General features: G+C 42.0%; 1 protein-coding gene across 3 annotated transcripts in view; it reads left to right on the plus strand.

Moving 5' to 3' along the window:
* CDH13 (cadherin 13) overlaps nucleotides 1-20,616 on the plus strand; it is a 453,057-nt gene that overhangs the window by 384,988 nt on the left and 47,453 nt on the right. For all 3 annotated transcript variants that reach the window (XM_072934294.1, XM_072934293.1, XM_072934296.1), the window contains 2 exons: nucleotides 17,880-18,062; nucleotides 19,038-19,291. In XM_072934294.1, coding sequence (XP_072790395.1) covers nucleotides 17,880-18,062; nucleotides 19,038-19,291 — 437 coding nt within the window. The remainder of the gene's footprint in view (nucleotides 1-17,879; nucleotides 18,063-19,037; nucleotides 19,292-20,616) is intronic.

Raw genomic sequence — 20,616 nt, forward strand, 5'->3', positions numbered from 1 at the left:
ATCTTTTTGGGCTGGCATTTACAGTGCCAGTGGAGGAGATGCAATTTCTCATCTGGATGTTGAAGGAAACCAAGGAAAGGACAAATAATGGCTGGGAAGTGGGAGAGGTGAGAAGGCTGGGTGTGATTGGAGTGGAATTTATAGCTGAGGAACAAGTGTCAGCTGGCCCCAGACACTCCAAATGTGATTTCTGTGCCTTGCAGCAGAGTGGAGACGTGGCAGGTGCTCCTGGAAGGGATAATCCAAACAAGACAATGCAGAGATTGGAGGCAATGAAACCATGCACGTGAAACAGAGATGTTGCCATGGAAAAAAAATGAGCATAAAAACTCCAGACAGTGCTCTCAGCCTGTCACAATCCTTATTTTTTGGCAGGGTTTGTGGGCCTGGCATTTTGCTTTAGTTCCATGTGAGGAATGGAGTGGATGACACGTTCTTAGGGGTTCTGGCAGCATTTCTTCTGTAAACCCTATTTCTAAAGCTTTATATTGTAAGGAAAAAAAAAAATCAATGGTTTGATGTTGAAAACTGAATTCTCAGGTTCAGATTGTAGGGTTTAAGTCTTTAATTTTTAGGGTTTTTTTTATAAAAATCACTTTGGCAAAGAGAGGAGTGGAACAGAATGCAAATCAATCTGTTTTCTTCATTTCATAGCTGCTCCAGGATTTAAATGCAGGCCTTTAAATTCCTTTTTGTCAGACAATTCAGGAAAATGATGAAGTAATGGCTGAGACTTGTTAAAAGCATGATTTCCTTCAGAAGCCTTGTCTGCATGGCAGGAGAAGTTTGTTCCTGCAGGACTGAAAGAGAAGAGTTTTAATTCACCAATAAGATAGAGGAGTTCTAAGTGGAGCAGGAATTTTGCTACAGCTGCCACACTGCAGCCTCAAAACAAATAATTTTGATATCTAGTGCTGCCACTCTTGTCCCTTTGGATACTTCCCCAGGCTGAGATCAGGGTTATTTTCCTCTCCCCTTTCCTTACATTTTGTTGCCAAAAGAAGACATGACCAGCTAGGAAAGCCACAGGCACAATTTTTATCTGCAGGAAGGAGGGCAAGTGTTATTTTGAAGTTCCAGCCGGTATCTCCAGCTGTCAGCACCAAACCCAGCAGAGTCTTGGATGAAGGGGAGTTTCAGACTGGAATCTCAGTCAGGAAAGTCTTTCCTGTCACTTGGTTTTGGCACAGAAAAGAAAAAAAAAAAAAATCATGGCAATCCAGTGAACTTCCTGGGTGTTCATGAGTATCATGAACCTTAAAGATGTTAGAAAATCAGGCATATGTGTTTTGTTCTGCATAGACTCTTGGATTTGGGCTTCTCATGAACTTTTCAGGGAAGGGTTCTCAAGATATCCTCAAATTCCTCCCTCCTATTTATATAATTTCCAGTATTTGCTTATTTTTCCTTTAAGAGCTTGGAGGTTACAGAGCCTGTGGTCTCCCAGCAATCCTCTACAGTCCTTCAGCTTCCCTGCAGGTTTTGCTTCATATCTGGTGAGGATTGGCATTGTCCCTGTGCAGCTGACACCCAGACAATCTTTTTTATCCATTTGTTACCCAGAATTATCCCAGGCCATGTGCTCCAGACCTCTGCCTGTCCCAGAGCTCCTTTCCCTCCTGCTGTGGGCAGGGGCCAGGGGCAGTGACCCAGGGCTGAGCAGATGGAAAAATTCCTGCCTCTGCCTCTGCCCTGCATGGGTAGCGACTCCCTGCACCTCTCCACAGAGTTTTGCTCTTTGCACAACATCAAATCGCTTTTATTGTCCACAATTCTTTTTCCAGCACAGAATAAGTGACAAAGCCAACATCTGCTGTCTGTGCTTTCTTCTTCTTTCATCCTCAGCACAGGAGGAGAAGGGTATATAGATTTTGAGGGCTTTGATGTGATGGGATTTTGCTGCTGTATGTTTTTCTCCTCTACCTGTGGTTTTGTGTTTGATGTGGAGAATTGATTAAGTCATTTGGGTGTTGTCTTTTGGATTTTGTAGTAGGACAGGCTGAGAATATTTCACACCCATAGGCACTGTCTATAGGTGCCCAGTTTTAAATCCCATTTAGGGACACTGTGGTCTTTAATACACCAAACTTCTCTCCTGCAGCTCCTATTCAGGGCTTTACTAAAGGTAAGGAATGCTGACAGCTGTGCCAGGGTTTGTCCTGTGGGCAAATGTGCCCAGGGGGTCAGGAGGAAATTAATCAGTTCCAGGGATAGTTGAGAGTGAGCTTCATTAAGAAGAATGTTTTATAACCATATAGCATTTTTCATTCCAAAGAACCCCAAAGGAACATACAGAAAATGGATCTTCTCTGTGAGCAAGCAGAAAATTAAATTGCAACTTTCTCCTGCTTGCAGAGAAAACAGAGGTCTAAGACTTCATTTCCTTTAATAAAGAATTCTACTCAAGAAAGTTGCTTTAATTTCTGAGGAAGCATTTCGGCAATGGCTAGCCCTGATGCTGTATTTTTACATTCAAAATCTTGTTGATGGGCAAAGGGAAGCCCACCTTATATGTAAAGCCAATAATTTAACATTCATAAAATTGAAAAATAATCCACATTCATCCAAATCCAAGAATCATTATTAATACTGATTGAGTTACTGAAACAAATAGATATCTTCAACTTATAAAAATTTTCAACAGTGATAATAGGACAGCTGTAAAAGTGATGTACACTCCTTTCTTAGCTCCTTTTCCTTTTCCTGCTGTTTCTCTCACCATTTCCTTGCTGCTCTGGGCCATGAGGTTGGTTCCATCCCAGTGTTTGTGGCCAGGCTGTTGTGGGGAGCTGTGACACCTGGGCTCCTTTGCCAGGACAAAGGGGATGCTCACGCTGCCCATGTGCCCCTCCTGTCCTTGGCATCATTTGGGGTTATTATGTCTTTGAGAAGGTGTTTCTGTGAACGCGTTCTGAGAATGTGTTTTGCTTGGCCTGAAGATCCACATTAGGTCCGATTTTCCTGTCTCTGATGTCCCTCAGGCTTGTTAGATCCTCCACTGCCCCTTTTGAGCAGGCTGCCCACCCTCAGCAGTGCTTGGAGCTGTGACAATCACCCACCCCGGGGCAGAAGGCAGAGTCTGGCCGCGGCAGCAGCCTCAGGGTGCACAAAAAGGAATATTTGTGTATCAGCAGGCTCAGGGTCCTCATGTGGGATGCAAACCTCCCTCTCAGGAGCCAAACTGAGCTGCTGGACGCTGGCAGGTGAATGCCTCGAGGTTTTCAGGGAGAATAAGAGGAGGTTTTTTGTGTTTCATCCCAGACACAGCACCTGGTGCTTCAGGAGGTACAGAGTGGAGTTTTTAATGAGCTCCCCAACTCCTGTGAGCAGCCACGAGGGCGCTGGGCTGTCTGAAGCCACCCCTGTGCTCTGCCACGGGTGATCAAGGTGTCTCTGCTCACAAGGAGAATCACAGAATCACAGAATCACAGAATCACAGAATCACAGAATCACAGAATCACAGAATCACAGAATAATGAGGTTGGAAGAGACCTCTAAGATCATCAAGTCCAACCCATGCCCTAACACCACAACCAGACTATAGCACCAAGTGCCATGTCCAGTCTTTTTTTAAACCTATCCAGAGATGGTGATTCCACCACCTCCCTGGGAAGACAATTCCAGCACTTTATTATTCTTTCAGTAAAAATTTATTTCCTAAAATCCAACCTAAACTTTCCCTGACGTAGCTGAGGCTGTGTCCTCTTGTTCTGCCAGTGCTGCCCGGTAGAAGAGACCAACCCCACCTGTCTAAACCTCCCTTCAGGGAGTTGTGGAGAGCAATAAGGTCACCTCTGAGCCTCCTCTTCTCCAGGCTAAACAACCCCAACTCCCTCAAACATTCCTCATAGGGCTTGTGCTCCAAGCCCCTCAAGCTTGTGGTTCTCAGCTAAACAGCAGTAAAAATCCACCAGAAGGGAAAGTAAGACCGAGAGCCTGGCAAAAGGGACATGTAGTGAGAACCAGGAGGAGTCTGTGAGTTACCAGCAGAGAGGGTAACCAGGAAAGCCAGAGCTGAGCTGTGCCAGCGTGTGTGGGCCTGTCACAAAGGTTAATATCCAGCTTAATGCAGGCAACTTTTCACCCTCTGCTTTTCCTTCCTCCCTCCAAGCTCAGTGCCCCTGACTTGGAGTGAAAATATCACAAGTAATCGAAGCTGCAAACCCCAGCAGAATACTAAATTAGAAATTAAGTAAAAATGCTCATCAGTTGGAGCACAGAAGTCCTGGGCAATTTTTCTAATGCTATATTACAGCAATTGGGATATATATTTTTTTTCCCCCAACTGCTTCACTCACTGAATTGATTGAATTAAATGTGTTCTGTGGTGCCAGTGAACCCCTGACCCCAGTTACTCAGGATAATCAGGGGGTAATCAGCTGCTGTGATCTGAGCTCCAAAGGAGCAAGAATATTGTAAGGTTCAGGGAGCCTGAGCTGGCATTAATCAGATGTCGTCAGGGTTTGATTATAAATCCTAAAGACCACCAAATTGATACAACATGGTTTAATCCACTAAAAATTAGGTATCTACATATTAATCACCAAGCTGAATATCTGCAAGTGATTGCTTTTCTGGTAAGTGAAGTCAGGTGTCGGTGCTTTGGAATGTCCCACAGTTAGTCATAAATGTAATGATTAGCATCAGCACAAAAGCAGCATTAGCCAGATTAAAAAAAGATTTTGTTCTAACCTCAAATAGATTTTTTTTTTCCTCCTGTTGGAGTTTTACAGCTCCATTGAAATTGCTCCTCGTGTTTCTACTCTAATTATGAGCTTACTCTGAGGCAAGAAATAGGAGATGTTTCTGAGGTACCTGCAAGCACAGCATTTTTCTGCCTTCCAAGGGGAGGAAGGGTGGCTGCTTACAGTATATCACACTGCTGTGTACAGAAATAAAGTGGTATTTATTGTCCCTTAAAATGATTTCCCCTAGAACTGGCAAGCTCAGGTGAAAAATCTGTATCTGGAAATGTGTGTCAGGATCCAATTAATTCCTGCTGCACTGGCTGTCCTTGGGAAGAACTCGGTGTGGCAATATTGATGCAGATGTATGAGCACATTACATGGAGGATTCTGCAGGAGAAGGAGAACCAGTCCTAAAAGAGAGGAATAACACAGTCTCCTAATGAACTCGTGCTCTTCATACATGTCCTGATTTAATAAACATTCAACCCTGCAGAAAAGCTTTTTGATATAAACTGAAAATGATACCAAATACTTGTTTATCTTACTGCTGCCACCTGTATTTCCTGGGAATTGCCTTTATTTGCATGAGACATTTGGTGTGCTTGGAATCAGAGGATTCCTAAGCTGCTGCCGAAGGATTTCCAGGCATCCCAGAGTTTCATCTGGCATCAGGATGAGGGGATTGCACAAACTCTGGGTATCCCAGCAGTGTCATCTCTAGTGACCAGTGGCTGTGGAGGAGCCTTGTGCTGCCTGCTGTCCCCCATCTCCACCATGGGGCACATCTGTGCTCAGGGATGCTTCTCCTTCCAGGGATGGTCCTCACCAGAACCAGAGCCAGCACGTGCCCCTGGGACAGCCCCTTTGATGTTCATAGAATCACAGGATGGTTTGGGAAGGTATTGGAATAAATCACACAGACTCCACTTTCTTCATGGTGGAAAACGCCCTTCTTTATTCAAATAATTCCTTTTAAAAAAGTTTTTTTACAGACCTCGTGTGGGACTCCAATTGGTCAGGAGCTTTCTTGCCAATTACTTTATTGGTTAGTAAAGGGTATTTTACTTGTCCATCAAATCTCTCTACTCTTCATCTGCTCACATATTTTCTTCACTGGTTCTCATGGGATAGATTTAACGTTTCTGCAGGTGCTGGCTGTTTTTTACCCAGGAATGGATTGTGATGTTAATGAACTGCTCACACCAGGGTTGCTTTCACAAGGGAACCTGCAGAAGTGCCAGCTTGACAAGGCCAGCCACTGATTTAACAGAGCAACCCTGATTTTATGAGGCTTTTCTTTATTTTTCTACCCTACTGCAGCAGGAAAGGACCATAAAACTCATCTCATTCTACCCCTGCCACATCCCAGGACACCTTCCACCATCCCACGGTGCTCCAAGCTCTGTCCAGTCTGGCCTTGGACACTTCAGGGATCCAGGGGCAGCCACAGCTGCTTTGGGCACCTGTGCCAGGGCCTCACCACCCTCACAGGGAACAATTCCTTCCCAATATCCCATCCAACCCCAAAAGCCACTTCCCCTTGTCCTATCACTTCATCCCTATGCAAAAAGTCCCCTTTAGGTCTGCCAGATCGGTCCCTGTCTCACAAACAGGGTGGGACCCTGACTGGTTGCAGACTTAGGATTTATTATCTGTCTGTATCATACAAGCAAAAAGTAAGAGACACAGGGAAATAACAATAACAGAGACACAGGGAAATAAAAACATCTATGCAAATTTAGATAAAAGACAATATGGCAGCTTATGCAAAGCCTTTTTCTACATATTTTTTGCACCAATAGCATAAAAGAAAAGGTGCAAAGTCATGATACTCTAACCAATAAAAGGACCTACATGAATTTAGCATTAACAAAAGGACTTCTACGAACCTCAAACAATACACAATAATTCATTATATAAGATTGAAAACTTTTTCTATCTTTGCAAAGCATATATCTAGGACTTTTCACATCTTGAACTATCAATAAGTTCTTGTTCTTTCTTGTTCCTTATGATAAATATAAATGTATTCACTTGGTTCTTATTTTCCTAATTTCCCATGAGAAGGTTTTGAAATTTCCCAGCTTTTCTCAGCTTTATATCTACTTTCTGGGGCCTTTTTGCACTTTCTAAAACCTTTTACCTTTTTATATTCCTACATTTAGGTATTGAGGGGGCTCTAAGGCACCCCATTGGGGTGACCCTGCAGCCCCACAAGGCAGGTGTGACAGGTTGTTCTCTGTGTCTGGGTGTGCAGCACTTCTCTCTGGCCAGAGTGCAGAACCTGGGCCTGTTTTGACCTCCCTGCTAATTCTCAGACACATCAGCTGGGGAATCCCAGTCATTCCCAATCCCTAAACAGCTCCAGAGAGAATTCAGTATCAGCACAGAAAAATACCCTTAGCTCATTGTGATCTTCATTATTAACAAAAGGGAGCAAATGCTTAACCATTTGCACAAAGCATACCCAGCTGAGGCTGCAGTGGTGTTTGTGCTCCAGAAGGATGTGTGTACAGAGAGTGTTTGGGTAGGAAAACATAAATTACCGGTGAGAAAATGAAAGGGCCCTGAATGTTCCCTCTGTGACATTCTAGATAAGAAATAAGCACACAACAAGCCCTTACAAGAGGAATGTTTCATTTTCCTTTAGCACAAATATTTCTCTTTCAAGGAAAGATGAAATGAGCACTGGCAAAAGGAACTGGGTGGTGGGAGATGGAGACCATCAGAAGCCTTAAAGCAGAAAGCAATAAATCCATTTAGCATAGCAGAGATTTTCCCTGACCTTTTCACAGCTGTGCAGTGCCAAACCATACATCTGTTGCTGCAGTATATGCTTAAATCTCAGTGTTTCCAAAGCAGGTTCACCCCAGCTGCCAGTCAACTCCCCTGGCCCTGCCTTTGGAATGCTCATCTCACAGTGCTGGATGGGCAGGCTCACATGAGCCATGGTCATCAGTCAAATAAACTGCATTTATAGCTATTTTCCTTTATTCTTGACCTTGGAAACAGAATTTTTCTGTGCTAACAGGGTTAGAGGCCCCAGGTCTTCGTTGTTCCCATCCTGGGTAATGAGAGCTCGGTGCTCACCTGGATGTTCAGGATATAATAAAGATTTTTCTGCTGTGAGAGGAAAACAGAAAAGGAAAGGGATCATTAATCACGAAAGTTCACTTATGTCTCTGATCTCTAAATGATTATTCTTGTATCATGGCTTTTTGATAGAGCAGTAATGTTTTGCTCAATGAATGTTGAGCCAACTGGATGTAGACTGGATAATTTGAGAAAAAAAAAAATCTTGTATATCCAGTAGAAGAAACTATGTGCAGTAGACTTCATTCATCACTTTGTCAGCAGGCTTGGAAGACTTATTGTGTTCAGATGGATTGAAATATGGAGTGTTCAGCCCAAATTCTCCTTTTCCCACTCAGCTTTTCACAGAAAACAAAATGCTGGCTCGAGATTTCATTTTTAAAATTCAGACAGATTCCGTATCACTGCAGATTATGCTGCCTGTAAACTTCCATCTGTACCTCCTGCTTCCACTGGAACAGTGTGAAACCTTGCAGAGTTCTTATTTGCTTCCAAAATAGTGTTTTCAAACTGGGATAACTTCAGACAGCTCTCAGCTGGAGGGGCTTGTAAATCTAGGGCATCTCATCCCCATCAGCTGGCACGACCTAAAATGCCAGAAGTTTGGGGAATCGCTGAAATTCGTAGCCGAAATATTCTGGAGATACAAGTTGCTTTGAATGCTTGGAGTGGGGCTGCTCAGCCTTGCCCACCCAAGACCCCATGAAGAACTTGAAGCACTGTCAGAACATCTGTTGTTGGCAGCTTGGGCCTCGATCAGCTGTAAGCTGGCACAAGGAATAATTCCTTCCCTTGGAATCGGGGCCCTCCCGGGGCAGCAGAGGCAGGATTTCTTATCTGGCTGCATCTGCTGCTTGTTCTCAACCAGGCCAAAGATTCTGACATGCAGCAAATCTCATTTTCACTGCAATTTCGGCCTCTCTGCAAAGACCAGGAGTTTTAAACCAGCGAGGATATGGTTCTGCTTTGAAATATCAATGTACCAAAGTAGATGAACAAGATTTTTATCTAGATTTTTATCTAGAAAGTTTTTTGTTCTTTCACCTACTTAGAATGAAGCATTCCTTTCTTTTTGTGTTGTTTTGGGTTCTTTTTTAACTTCTATTTGTTTAGTGCTTTTGTAAACTGTAAAATACAGTTTTCTTGTCTATACCTTGTCTACTTGTCTACTTCCTAGAGGTAAATATGATAATAATTTAAAAATCATCAATAGGTTTCATCTGCTGAAAGTCTTGTCACTGCCCAGCTCTCTGTCCATTGCATTTATTTATACCTGGGAGCACACTAAAGCCCTTAGAAAAATTTCTCCTTCACTTCCCTCAGTCTCCCAAAATTTGTAGCAAATTAACTGGTCTCTTCATATGTTACTGCTAATTTTAAGGGAAAAACTCATGTCTTGTCATAAAATTCTCCTTTTTTCCTACCAGTTTAATATTCAGGGAGTAGTAAATTCACCTCTCCTGCTGGTCAGGGCTCTTTGTGGTACAGGTAACAACTACAACAGTGAAAGGAGAATGTGTTTTCTGAACATACCATGTGTCCAGGCCCCAAAAATGTGACATTCAGGGAAGCAGTAGGAGGAATTTGGTGCTCAAAGGTCCTTGAGCAAATGAATCCCACCTCTATCTGTGAGTCACAGGAGTTCCTTGCAAAATGAGTCATAGATGACTTCCAGTTTTTCTTTTTAGCAGGGCAGGATCAGTAAGTTCCATCATTTATGTTCAGATGTTCATCTTCAGCATCAGAAAAGTCGGTTTGGGTATGAAAGAGTGTCTGCTAAAAATGAAAAAGGACCATTGAACAAGACCTCCTTTCCTTCCCTTGTCATCCTTGTTAGGATAAGTGGAGGGAAAAATCCTGTAAAATGTACGTGCTCCTCAAATCCAGTGGATGAAAAAAGCAAGAAAAATCCAGAGAGGTGTATTCTATTTAAAGTTCATTCCATCTAAAGAAGACATCCAGCATCTCAGAAAGAATACAGGCTTCACTCTGCCCTTGATGGGAAGTGCACTGAGGAAGAAATGAGAGGAGCTGGCTTGGCTGAATTCAGCACAAGGAGCCTCATGAATGTGAAAGGCAGAGCTCTCCCTGCTCCCTGGGCAGGTGAATAGGTGTAGTCTGCTCCTCCAGCCCTGCTCACATCATCATTTTCTCTCATGATGTTGTTTTAAACATAAGGTTTGTTCTACCTGTGGTGAAGGAATTCTTTATAGCTCAGAAAATAACTTCATTATTTGAAGTTTTCTCAAAAGTTCTTTAAATGTAATAAATACAGTGACCTTTCACTGTGCTCTGTCCACCTGGAGGAGGAGTATTTGTTTTTCTCTGATACAGCCATCATTCTAGAGGTGTCCAATTCTTTGTGGGTACTTGCTTTATTCCAGAAACCACTGAATGCACTTTGCATTTATAGGTGGAAAAGTGAAAAAGAATGAATCATTTCTAAATTATTTATATATTCAGGGAGGGGGGGAAATAGAGAGCATCTTTGTCTTCCTTCTGAATCTTCAGACATTTGATGTACACCTGGAGGTAACAGGCTTTGAAGCAGATATTCGACATATGATTAATACATGCTAGAATTATCTTTCTGCCTTTGCTCAGTGAAGCCCTGAGCTGGGCTTAGGAAGAATGTAATCTTGTGTAAACAAAATCTTCAAAATAATTCCAAAAAGCAGCTGTTTTCAAGTAACCTTCACCATCACTTATTTACAGTCCCCAAATGGCTTTTTAGTCCTGTGCAAGCACATAAATGAAAGGATTGAAACCAGCACCAGCTCTGAATGGGCTTTCAGTACTGCTGTGGGGAAGAGGCAGGGTGAAAGTTCTATAAATTGATTTATGGCTCTTGTTAGGATCTTGTTCTGTAGGTGTTCCAAAGTTTTCAAAGATTTGTGGTATCTGCAAGAGGCCAGGTGTCCCTTCACATCGGCAGCCTTACAGGCAGCTGCTGTGACACCCAGCAGGCCCTTCCCTTCCCTTCCCTTCCCTTCCCTTCCCTTCCCTTCCCTTCCCTTCCCTTCCCTTCCCTTCCCTTCCCTTCCCTTCCCTTCCCTTCCCTTCCCTTCCCTTCCCTTCCCTTCCCTTCCCTTCCCTTCCCTTCCCTTCCCTTCCCTTCCCTTCCCTTCCCTTCCCTTCCCTTCCCTTCCCTTCCCTTCCCTTCCCTTCCCTTCCCTTCCCTTCCCTTCCCTTCCCTTCCCTTCCCTTCCCTTCCCTTCCCTTCCCTTCCCACCCCATATTTTTTTTATTCTAACCCACTACAACTCAGTCATGAATTTTAATACCTGAAGAGCTCTTGAAGTGGTCTCAGTCCCAGAAATAGTTTGGCTTTAACCTGGTGGAAAACTGCTCCCAGAGGAACTTTTACCTGGACCCTAATTAATAAGTTCTTTTTCTTTTGTTTCTTTGAGTACCTTTCCAAGCGGACTGGTGAGCAGCAGAAAAAAATGAAGCCATGCTGAAACTTTTTTTTGCTCATTCATGATGAATATCAGTGGTTTTAAGCATCTCTGTGTTTTTCTATAAAAAGGCACAAATTCGGAGCCTGCAGACATTCTAGCCATGTTCCAGAGAGCAGAATTGAATCCTTAGCCTTCCATTTACTTAATTGATCTTTCGGTCTGGTTGCTCTTGTTGCAGACTTGCAGACAAAGATTTTGCAGACAAAAATATTCATTCAGTCCTTCATTACTGAGTCCTACTTTTACTTTTACTAAAGCAACTGGTGTGTGCCTTGAAAGATCAGAAAGCATTTACAATGCAGAGGTTGTGAAAAAACATCCAAAAGTAAAAACTGAAAATGCACTCAAAATTATTATGGTCAATTTCACATATTTGAAAAGGGTTTTTTTTGTTGTTGTTGTTTTTCTTTTTCTAAGCTATGACTGAATTCTTTTTGTAATTTCACCAGGGAGGTGGAAGAATATTATGTACTCAGAAAAAATATAGAATAAGCTGAAAGAAACACTTTCAGTCAAGAAATAATGAAGTGTCTTCGAGCCAGCATTGTGGCAGTAAGACAATGACAATAATAAAGACTGTTTAGGTGACTCACCGCTATAATTTCTGCTTTGCATCTCGTTTACACCATCAAATCCTTGTCATACCATGATAATGCTTTATATTTATGTGGTGTCTTTCATCTAAATGGCTTTCCAAGTGTTTCATGTGTTGCTTGGTGTGCAGCTTACATCAACCCAATCCATTACTTTAATGCAGATATTTTTGTAGTGAATTAGAGACTCTGTGTCCACATAGCAAAGGCTGTGCGCGGAAGAAGTCTCAAGAAGGAAAATACCTTTAAAATTTGCAGAAGAGATTAGGGAGATGTAGCACCAAATTACATTTTTGCCTTGACCACACCATTTTCCATTCAGTTGCTCCAGTGGAGGGTTTGGTATAAACTGATTTTGCTCAGGAGCTGTTTTGCTGTGGGAATCCAGGGCTTCCCTCTGGCTGCCCTGGAAGGTCTGGGACCCTGGCAGGGGTCAGGAACCCCCCTGGACAGAGCCCCCAGAGACACTGGCTGTGATCTCTGTCCATGGAAAAGAGTTTTCAATCTTACAGGATGGATTACCAGCTCTGAGTGTTTGATATAAGGAATAATTAAGTGTGGCACAGGTGCAAAAGTAAAATTTTAGGATTCTAGATTAGAGGTCCAAAGGGGACAAGATGGAGGAAATTGGGTGTGCCTTGTCCTTTTTCTCCTTCTTCATGCCCTCCATGTTTCACTGTGGTGTTGGCATTTTTCTGTTGGTTCAGGCTGGGGACACACTGTCCAACGTAGGTGACAGATATTGGCACGTTATTGTAAATCCAGCACAGGTAGTTTGTGGTATTTAATGTTTGTACCATCCCACTGAGGGCAGAGCCCCACACGCTGCCCTGCAGGACAGAGCTGCGGCAGGGCAGCAGAACATGTTAGAGATAAACAGAATAAACAACCTTGAAACCAGCACAGACGAATTATGGCTTCTGCTTTGGCAGCGGGGCTGAAAGACAGAGACTTTCTACAATCTTGTAATCATCAATACCTCAGATTCCAACATTTTGCATCCCTTCAGGGGCCCAGGTCAGCAGGGCAGCACCTTGGGATGGGAGAAAAGTGGGTGCAGGGTCAGCAGCACCACTTGGGTCACTGCACAAATACAATTTCCTCCTTGTAGTGCCCCCACCTCGAGCACCAGTGACTTGGTTTATGCTTCTCTGGCAACCTGGGCTTTGTGTCCCACTGAATCCCACCTGAAATGCTCATCTCTGACATTTATGAGACTCTCATTCCTGATTGAGCCAGAATGCAGACCTTTTTGACCACTCTGAACATTCATTTCTACTTGGAGATGTTCCAGGTACAGAGCTGTGGAAAATACTTTGTTTCCTTGGCAAATAAATCCCGAGAGCTCAGGTGCATTTGTACTGAATGGCAGCATGCAAAGGAAAAGGCAAAAAGAGCTAGCAGGTTTCAAGAGATCCTATAAGTTGTCATCACATTCTCAATAAAATAGACAGACAAAATATGATCACAAAGGCAGTGGGCTTCAGTGGAGGGAGATAATTACAATAACACAATTTCTCTGTGGAATTTCTAACACAGACATATGAATTAATACATCCCATTATTTCCCATCTTTTCTGATATATAAATATATAGAAGAAGAAACAAACGTGATAGCAGCACAGAATACCTTCCACTGGAATATCACCCTGATAAATGCAAACTGACACAGAGTTTTAATTTGTTTATTCCTGATTGGGAATCACAGCGTGCAGAATCTTAATGAGCCATTGGGTGGTGATCACCGACCCCAGGCACGTTTATCTTGCTTTGTGTTTGCTGCTTGTGGCAGCTCTTTAATTTGTGTGTCAGTGCCCCACTCTGAGAGTATTTTAGTGGCTTCATAAAGGTGTTTGTGCTCAGACTGCTGATGGACAGGAAATTCAGGTGATTCTGATTCACTGAAGTTCATCCCTTCATCTGCTCTGAAGTCAGTAAGCAGAATCTCGTTCACTAGAGAAGCATTAAATGAGGCTGTGAGATAAGAATCTGATTTTCATATGGTCTGGGTGCCATTTCCAGCAATGTCTGGGACTGGGGTGGGGTCAGTGACTGGATTCTCAGGTGATAACATTTTGCAAAGTGATCTTTTCATGTGGTGGGAATCTGACAAGACTGGTTTGTCACCATGCAGAGAAGTTTTCTGTCAATAAGAGCTGCCAGTGCACTGTCCCATCAGTTCATTACAGGGCTCAGGTGGAGAAGGATTTGGCTCAGTGCTACTCTTGGCTCAAGCAGGAAACAACACCTAAATTCAGCTTGCAAGATCCAGGGAAGGGAGGAGCAATGTGTTGGACTGAGACTCTCTCCCCTGCTCAGGCTGTGTTTGAGCACAGCTGCTTTGGACATTTCTGCTCTCCCTGCCATCCCTGTACTGACTCCTGTCTGAAAGAAATACAAGCTGCTCGTTGTCACCCCTGGGACCTCCATGCCCCATGGAACCACGTTGGTGATCCCTCACAAGAATTCCAGTGTCTTTATCTGCTTCCCATCAGTCCATCATGGTGGCAAACATTGCTGATTTGTTACATTTTCAAGTCTATTTATGTACCCTCAAAGCCTTCATTCTCTTCATCTACATCCATCATTGTATTTCCACAAAATCTTTCAGTTCCCCATTTCTGCTGTTCAGTCAGTGTTTCCTTCTAAGTTTCTATCAGTCCATTTTCTGTGTATTTTGCCACAAGATTTTGGATACAGGAATAGAAGGACTGCATCTTTTTTCTCCCCTATATTTCTAAAACTTTTAAAATGACAGAATTGCTAAAATCAATGGTCTTTATGCATGATGAGAACAATGAATGTGCAGCATGGCACATCACAGAGCAGGTTAACCTCACATTTCAAATACTCAGAAGCAGTAAATTCACACAGCTCTTTCCAGCACACCCACTCTGGCCCAGGGTATTCGCCTGCTAAGTTATTAGTGTTCAAATGGGTCCAAATGATAGCAGTTTAAATAAAGTACTGAACTCATCTACTTTATTCTTAATTTATAGTGGTGCTTAGGGGATGTGCAGATATTTAAAATGAGTAAAATCAATTAACTTGTGATCCAATTATTTGTGTTAGCCACTGTGGGGTTTTATTTTAGAGCACTGGTTCAGGCTTTCCCCCAGTTAAGCTCTGGGAGTGTAAACCTTTCACTGTGAAATATGAGGGACCTGTGGTTATTTTTTTTCTCTGTTTCCAAATCTAATTCCTATTTTTGCCCTTTCTTAGCTTTTAAATCCCCTTTTTTACTTTTGTTTTTGAAAGGGACTCGGTATAAGTGTAACAGATTTTTCTAAATGTTGGGAAGTTTATTCCTTAAATAAAGGTGACTGAACAGGCAAAAGAGTTCACCTTCTAGATAAAATACGCTATATTTATCTAGGCCACACAGTTTCACAGTAGATATGTGTCTTTTGCAATCACAAATCTGTGATTTATTACACTTTTCACATTATAAATTTAAAGTAGACCTCTGTGACAACTTCTGTGGTCTGATCATTCTGCTTTTCCATCCATCTTGAACAGACTTTAGCCTAACGTTCCAGACAGCTCCAAATATCTGTGTTTCTGTGGTTGTTTCCCAAGTGGGAAGGACGCTAGGGGTGAGGGTACCACTGTAGCTTGAATTGTTTGGTTTGGCACAGCCTTTCCCTGTGGATTTTGGCATTTCCTTGACCTGCAGGAGTCAGAAGCTCAGCAGTGCTGTGCCCCCAGCAGGTCCTTGTGCCCTTTCTCTCTGCAGCTGAAGTTACTGAGAGGTCTTCCTAAACAAGGAGAAAATAGGGATGCAGAAGAAAGCCAATCCCAGCTGAGATGTCCTTGCTTTAGACATCCTTAGCCTGACATTCCATATTTTTTTGAGCTAGCTGCCAGACCATGGCAACCTTTTCCATCACAGTCTGGTACTGGTGGGGTAAAATTAATAAATATTTCACACAGGCTTCACAATATTGTATCTGAATAAAACAGCCATTTCTTTTAATATTTTACCCTAACAGCTCTTACAGTTCCCAAGGTGAGCTAGGGAGTACTGAAGACTTAATTGAATCAGACTGGAGGATTAAGGAAAAGATTTTTCCCAAGGATCAATATGAATTAGGAGCAGATGTCTGGTCAAATCTAAGGGTTAGATTCTTCAGTATTGGGCTCCTTGAAGTCTGGTCACATTTTCATGCAGCTGAATGGAAATTGTTGGGTGCTGAACACTTGTGGGGAAAAATTCTGACCTTTATGGTTCTGATGTCTCATATTATGCATGCTCAAGTTGGGACAATATGAAATAATATAAAAATATCAATCAGGCTAATTGGTTATTTTCAATCAGAGTAAGAGGTATGCAAGCCTGCTTGACAGTGGCAACATTTGGCTGAGCTGAAAGGAACATAATCTTGGTAATGATTCTTCTGTTATTTCCAAGATTCTTAATAGAGTTTTCCTTTTAATTTGTTTCAAAGCAAGTGAAAATATTGTTGTATCATCATTTAGAGTTAATTAAACTGCAAATGAGCTTAATGAACTGTCTGAAACAAAGCTCAATCACAACCTGTTACATACTAACCATCAAAATCAAAAAACTCTTTAAATGCTTTGTTAGATACACCAAGGAAGATAGAAATAGCCAGTTATTAATGTCATCCTTTTATGAAATCAGGTTTAAGGCTGGAAAGATTGAACTGAATGCATGCACTCAAATTATACAGAAAAATTGAACGAGAGTTTGGGAAGATAAATCAAATATATTGGAAAAAAGAAAAACAAAGATAACAGAACACAGGGGAAGACATAGTCATCTTTTCTTTATTTTCATATGAGGAAATCCACTTTACCTTCTATTTGTCCAGATTGGGGAATCTATATATTCATAAAATGCCATTTTCTGGATTCACTATTTTCACAAACTCTCCTGCAGTGTTATGACTTCTTGTATTCTGTAAGACAGAGAAAAAGACATTTGGTTAATTCAGGTCTTGAAGCCACTTGGGTGACTCTTGCCCTTGACTGATGAATTGTCACCAGCGATGCAGCTTTTAAGGAGCACACGTACATCAAAACCTATTTGTGGCATTAAGGTTTGTAATTTTGGACTTTTGAAGGCTTAATCCCTAGAAATGCTAAGATTTCCTAATGATCTGTAATGGCAGTGCTGATGTTCAGCACTTCTCAGGATTAGGTCTGTTATCAGCCTGGTTTATCCACCTCCAAAGCAGGTATTATCTTATCACTCTTACATACAGTGCTTTTAGCACGTCAGCCTCAAGTACTTGAAAGGTGAGGAGTGTTATTAAGTCTGACCCTTGCAAGCTTTTTCAATGGTTTGCTTAACATTTTTTCCTACATAAATAAGAATGATGGGGAATAAACTAGAATTTTCTTACAGGGCTTGACTGGTTGAATTGTCCAGCAACACATTTCACAAGGTCATAAAAAAATCCTTCCACTGCAAAAACAAAGTAGCACTGACTTTTAGTTGTGCACACAAAGTGGTAGCATGAGGTCCAATTATTTTTGAGTGTCGTGGAGCAGGCCCTCAAAAAAATGTTCTGGGAATGGTTTTTGTGAGACCTGTTTTGTGTCTTGATAACGGTGCAGTGAAAAACGAATGTGTGTGGGATAATTCATGAAAAAAAAGATTGTGACATGCAAAACTGGATTTATTTGTAAATAAAAGTGCATTTGAAGCCAAAAGTGGTCTGTACAAGGCAGGTTCCTCTTCCCTCAGTTCCCTTTCTGGGAATACATGCAGCACTGCAGGTCTCTTCATGCTTCACTTTCCAGTAATGTGAGCTGAAATGTCTTCTTGTGATCAGAAACTTCCTAAGCTCCATTCCTATCACATCACTGCTTATCTGCCATCTATTAAGTGAAGAGCAGCTGAAATGTGCTGCCTCATATTTCATAAGCGAGGATGCATTATTTAAAGTTCCAGTCAAGGATTCCATCTTCCTCCTGCTGGGGTAAATAATTAATGCTACCTTGGATATTTTTGTGTGTGTGTGTGTGTGGTCATTAAGTGGAAATAGTAACGATTTCCTCTGTGTTTTTTTTTCCAGTTCCAGGCCACAGTGAAGGAGGGGGTCACAGGTGTAATAGTGAACTTAACTGTGGGTGACAGGGATGACCCCGCCACGGGGGCGTGGAGAGCTGTCTACTCCATCATCAATGGGAACCCAGGGCAGAGCTTTGAGATCCACACCAACCCCCAGACTAATGAGGGAATGCTCTCCGTTGTCAAGGTAAGAACAAACCCCTCCTGCCCTGTATTTTTGCTGTCAGGTTCATCCCCTGGGTTCACTGCATCAAACAAGGCACAGCAGGGACAGGATATTGGAAGATATAAAGTTGGCTGACAGCCCTTGCCCAAACTATGTGTATAACCTCTTCTTCTGTCACAGTAACCTTATTTTTTATCACAAGGACTGACTGTTCCTAACTGTTGTGCTTAAATAACAGCATAAAATAATTGCAGTAAGCATCACAATTAATAGTGAGATTTGACAACAAAAATTTGTTTGTTGCTGGAGGTACAATTAGAATTCAAAAGCCCCATTTTGTTCTCACTTAGAGAACACATGCAAGTAGGAGGGATAAAAGGGGCATGGATTCAGACTGAATTCACATTTCTAAAGTGGATTGGTCCCACATTTCTAAAGTCTCATAGGAAAATTTATTGCCTGTCTTTGTATGAAGACAATCCTATGTCTCATACTTAAGAAATAAAAAAAGAAGGAAATAGCCCTGTTTGCTGCCTGTACCAGAATGCTCTCTTTTTGGCTTCAGAAGAGGCACTGTCAATTCTTAAGACAAATGCATGTATTTGCCTTTGATTTCAAGACAGGACTTGAGAAAGCAGCTTGTGTTATTGTCATGAGCAGCTTCTGAGTGTGACTCATTTGTTTGTTAAATACAGGCTACTTGTAAATAAACATGTATAGATGAGCATTGAATTGTGTCTATGAGCTATGGCAAAAAAAAAGTGAGCTCTTGGACAGGGGGATGTCTCCACGGGTTTTTAAGTCCAGTATGTTTATTTTCTTCAATGCCCTTTAGAACTGAGTGTGTCTAATCTTGCACTCTCACCAAGTTCCAGGTGCAGGGAATGTCGTTGTCCCTTCGTGGCTAATTCTGCTGTCTGCAAGTTTGCTGTGGGTTAGAGAAAAAAGCATTAAGCATTGTCTTTGACCTTGTCCCTCTGATCTTCTGCTTTGCAGCCTTTAGACTATGAGATTTCAGCCTTTCACACGCTGCTGATCAAAGTGGAAAACGAAGACCCGCTGATCCCAGACATCGCCTACGGCCCCAGCTCCACAGCCACCGTCCAGATCACCGTGGAGGATGTCAACGAAGGCCCCGTGTTCCACCCAAACCCCATGGCAGTGACCAAGCAGGAGAACATCCCCGTTGGCAGCGTGGTGCTCACGGTGAACGCCACCGACCCGGACACTTTGCAGCACCAAACCATCAGGTGAGAGCAGCACCCTCATTTTCATCCTCCCTAGGTGGGAATGTCTGCGGTGCCCAAGGATTTGCCTGCCAGTGCAGAATTATATTTAAGTTAAAAGAATTTGTCCTGCAAATATTCAGTTTGTTGAAAACACAGGAAACAATAATTTTCTACACCATGAGGTTCCTACAGTAGAACAATCAAGTGCCACAAGCAATGGATTTGGCTTTGCATAGTTGCAAAATTACTTCTAACCTACTTGTTTATTCCTCTTCCTTCAAGAGAGGCAGAGAAGATATAGAATAGAAACAATGCATCTGTTTTACATAGGGTTTAAATCAATTTATGATAATTTATAATGTCCCTCAGTAAAATAATGACCGTCCATCTACTTTCAAGAGCTGAGAAAATATTTCAGAGTGAAAGATTGAAGGTAAAGGAGGCTAAGACTTGGCCTTGTCCAGATAGATGAAAATAAATTATTATTTCTGTAATAATATAATCCCACACTTGTGCCATGTCACAAGGAGCAAACCTGGGTATTACATAGTCTCATCATCTCTATATTTTGATCTACCTGGTTTGGTCTTTTGGCTTTAGATTCTATAAAAAATGAAAAAACAACCACTTTGTTCTCTCAAGCTAAATTGTCTTTCCAGACAGCTTTTCTCAGCATTTGAGAATTACAGGTTAGGCACTACCACTAAAACCTACATCTGTGTTTAATTTTTCATTTCTCCTTGTAAGTATCATTTCCCCCAGGTCCCAGTGTATATAAAAGGGGATAAACTCCTTGTGAGAATGACTTCAAAGCTGCAGCTGAACAATGGCTCTGTCAATCCAGACCACAGGCAGAGATCTCTCTGCTGTCACAGGGTTATTTAGCAGTGATTGTACAGTCCTTAAAGAAGGTTTGACACGTGTACTGTTCTGCAATAAAGAAAGCTGCTGATATTGAAGATGTTCTCTGTCAGCAGCAAGTCTTGGTGAAAATGTCACTGCAAAGGACTTGGATTTGAATGATGAGGAGGTGAATTTAAGCAGGGGAGTGTGCTCATCTCCGAGGAAGGAGGAAAAAGGCAAGGCAGATAATTGAAAGTTTCAATTCTCTGCATCACCTCAAAGATAACATTCTTAATAACACTATTAATTCAGTTTTTCTCCTTTGACTTCTGCCATAGAAATATCAGTTTATCTGGAGGATGATTTTTAGCACATCATTTCCTTTGTTTACTAAATGGATTTATTTATAGAATAATTTCTGATTCTTAAGTTTTGCTTTTGCTCCAAAGACCCCTTATTTCACACACAAAAATCTGTGTCTATGGATGGAATTTCTGTTGCTT

This window comes from Taeniopygia guttata, chromosome 11, assembly GCF_048771995.1.
Source record: "Taeniopygia guttata chromosome 11, bTaeGut7.mat, whole genome shotgun sequence".
Taxonomy (NCBI): domain Eukaryota; kingdom Metazoa; phylum Chordata; class Aves; order Passeriformes; family Estrildidae; genus Taeniopygia; species Taeniopygia guttata.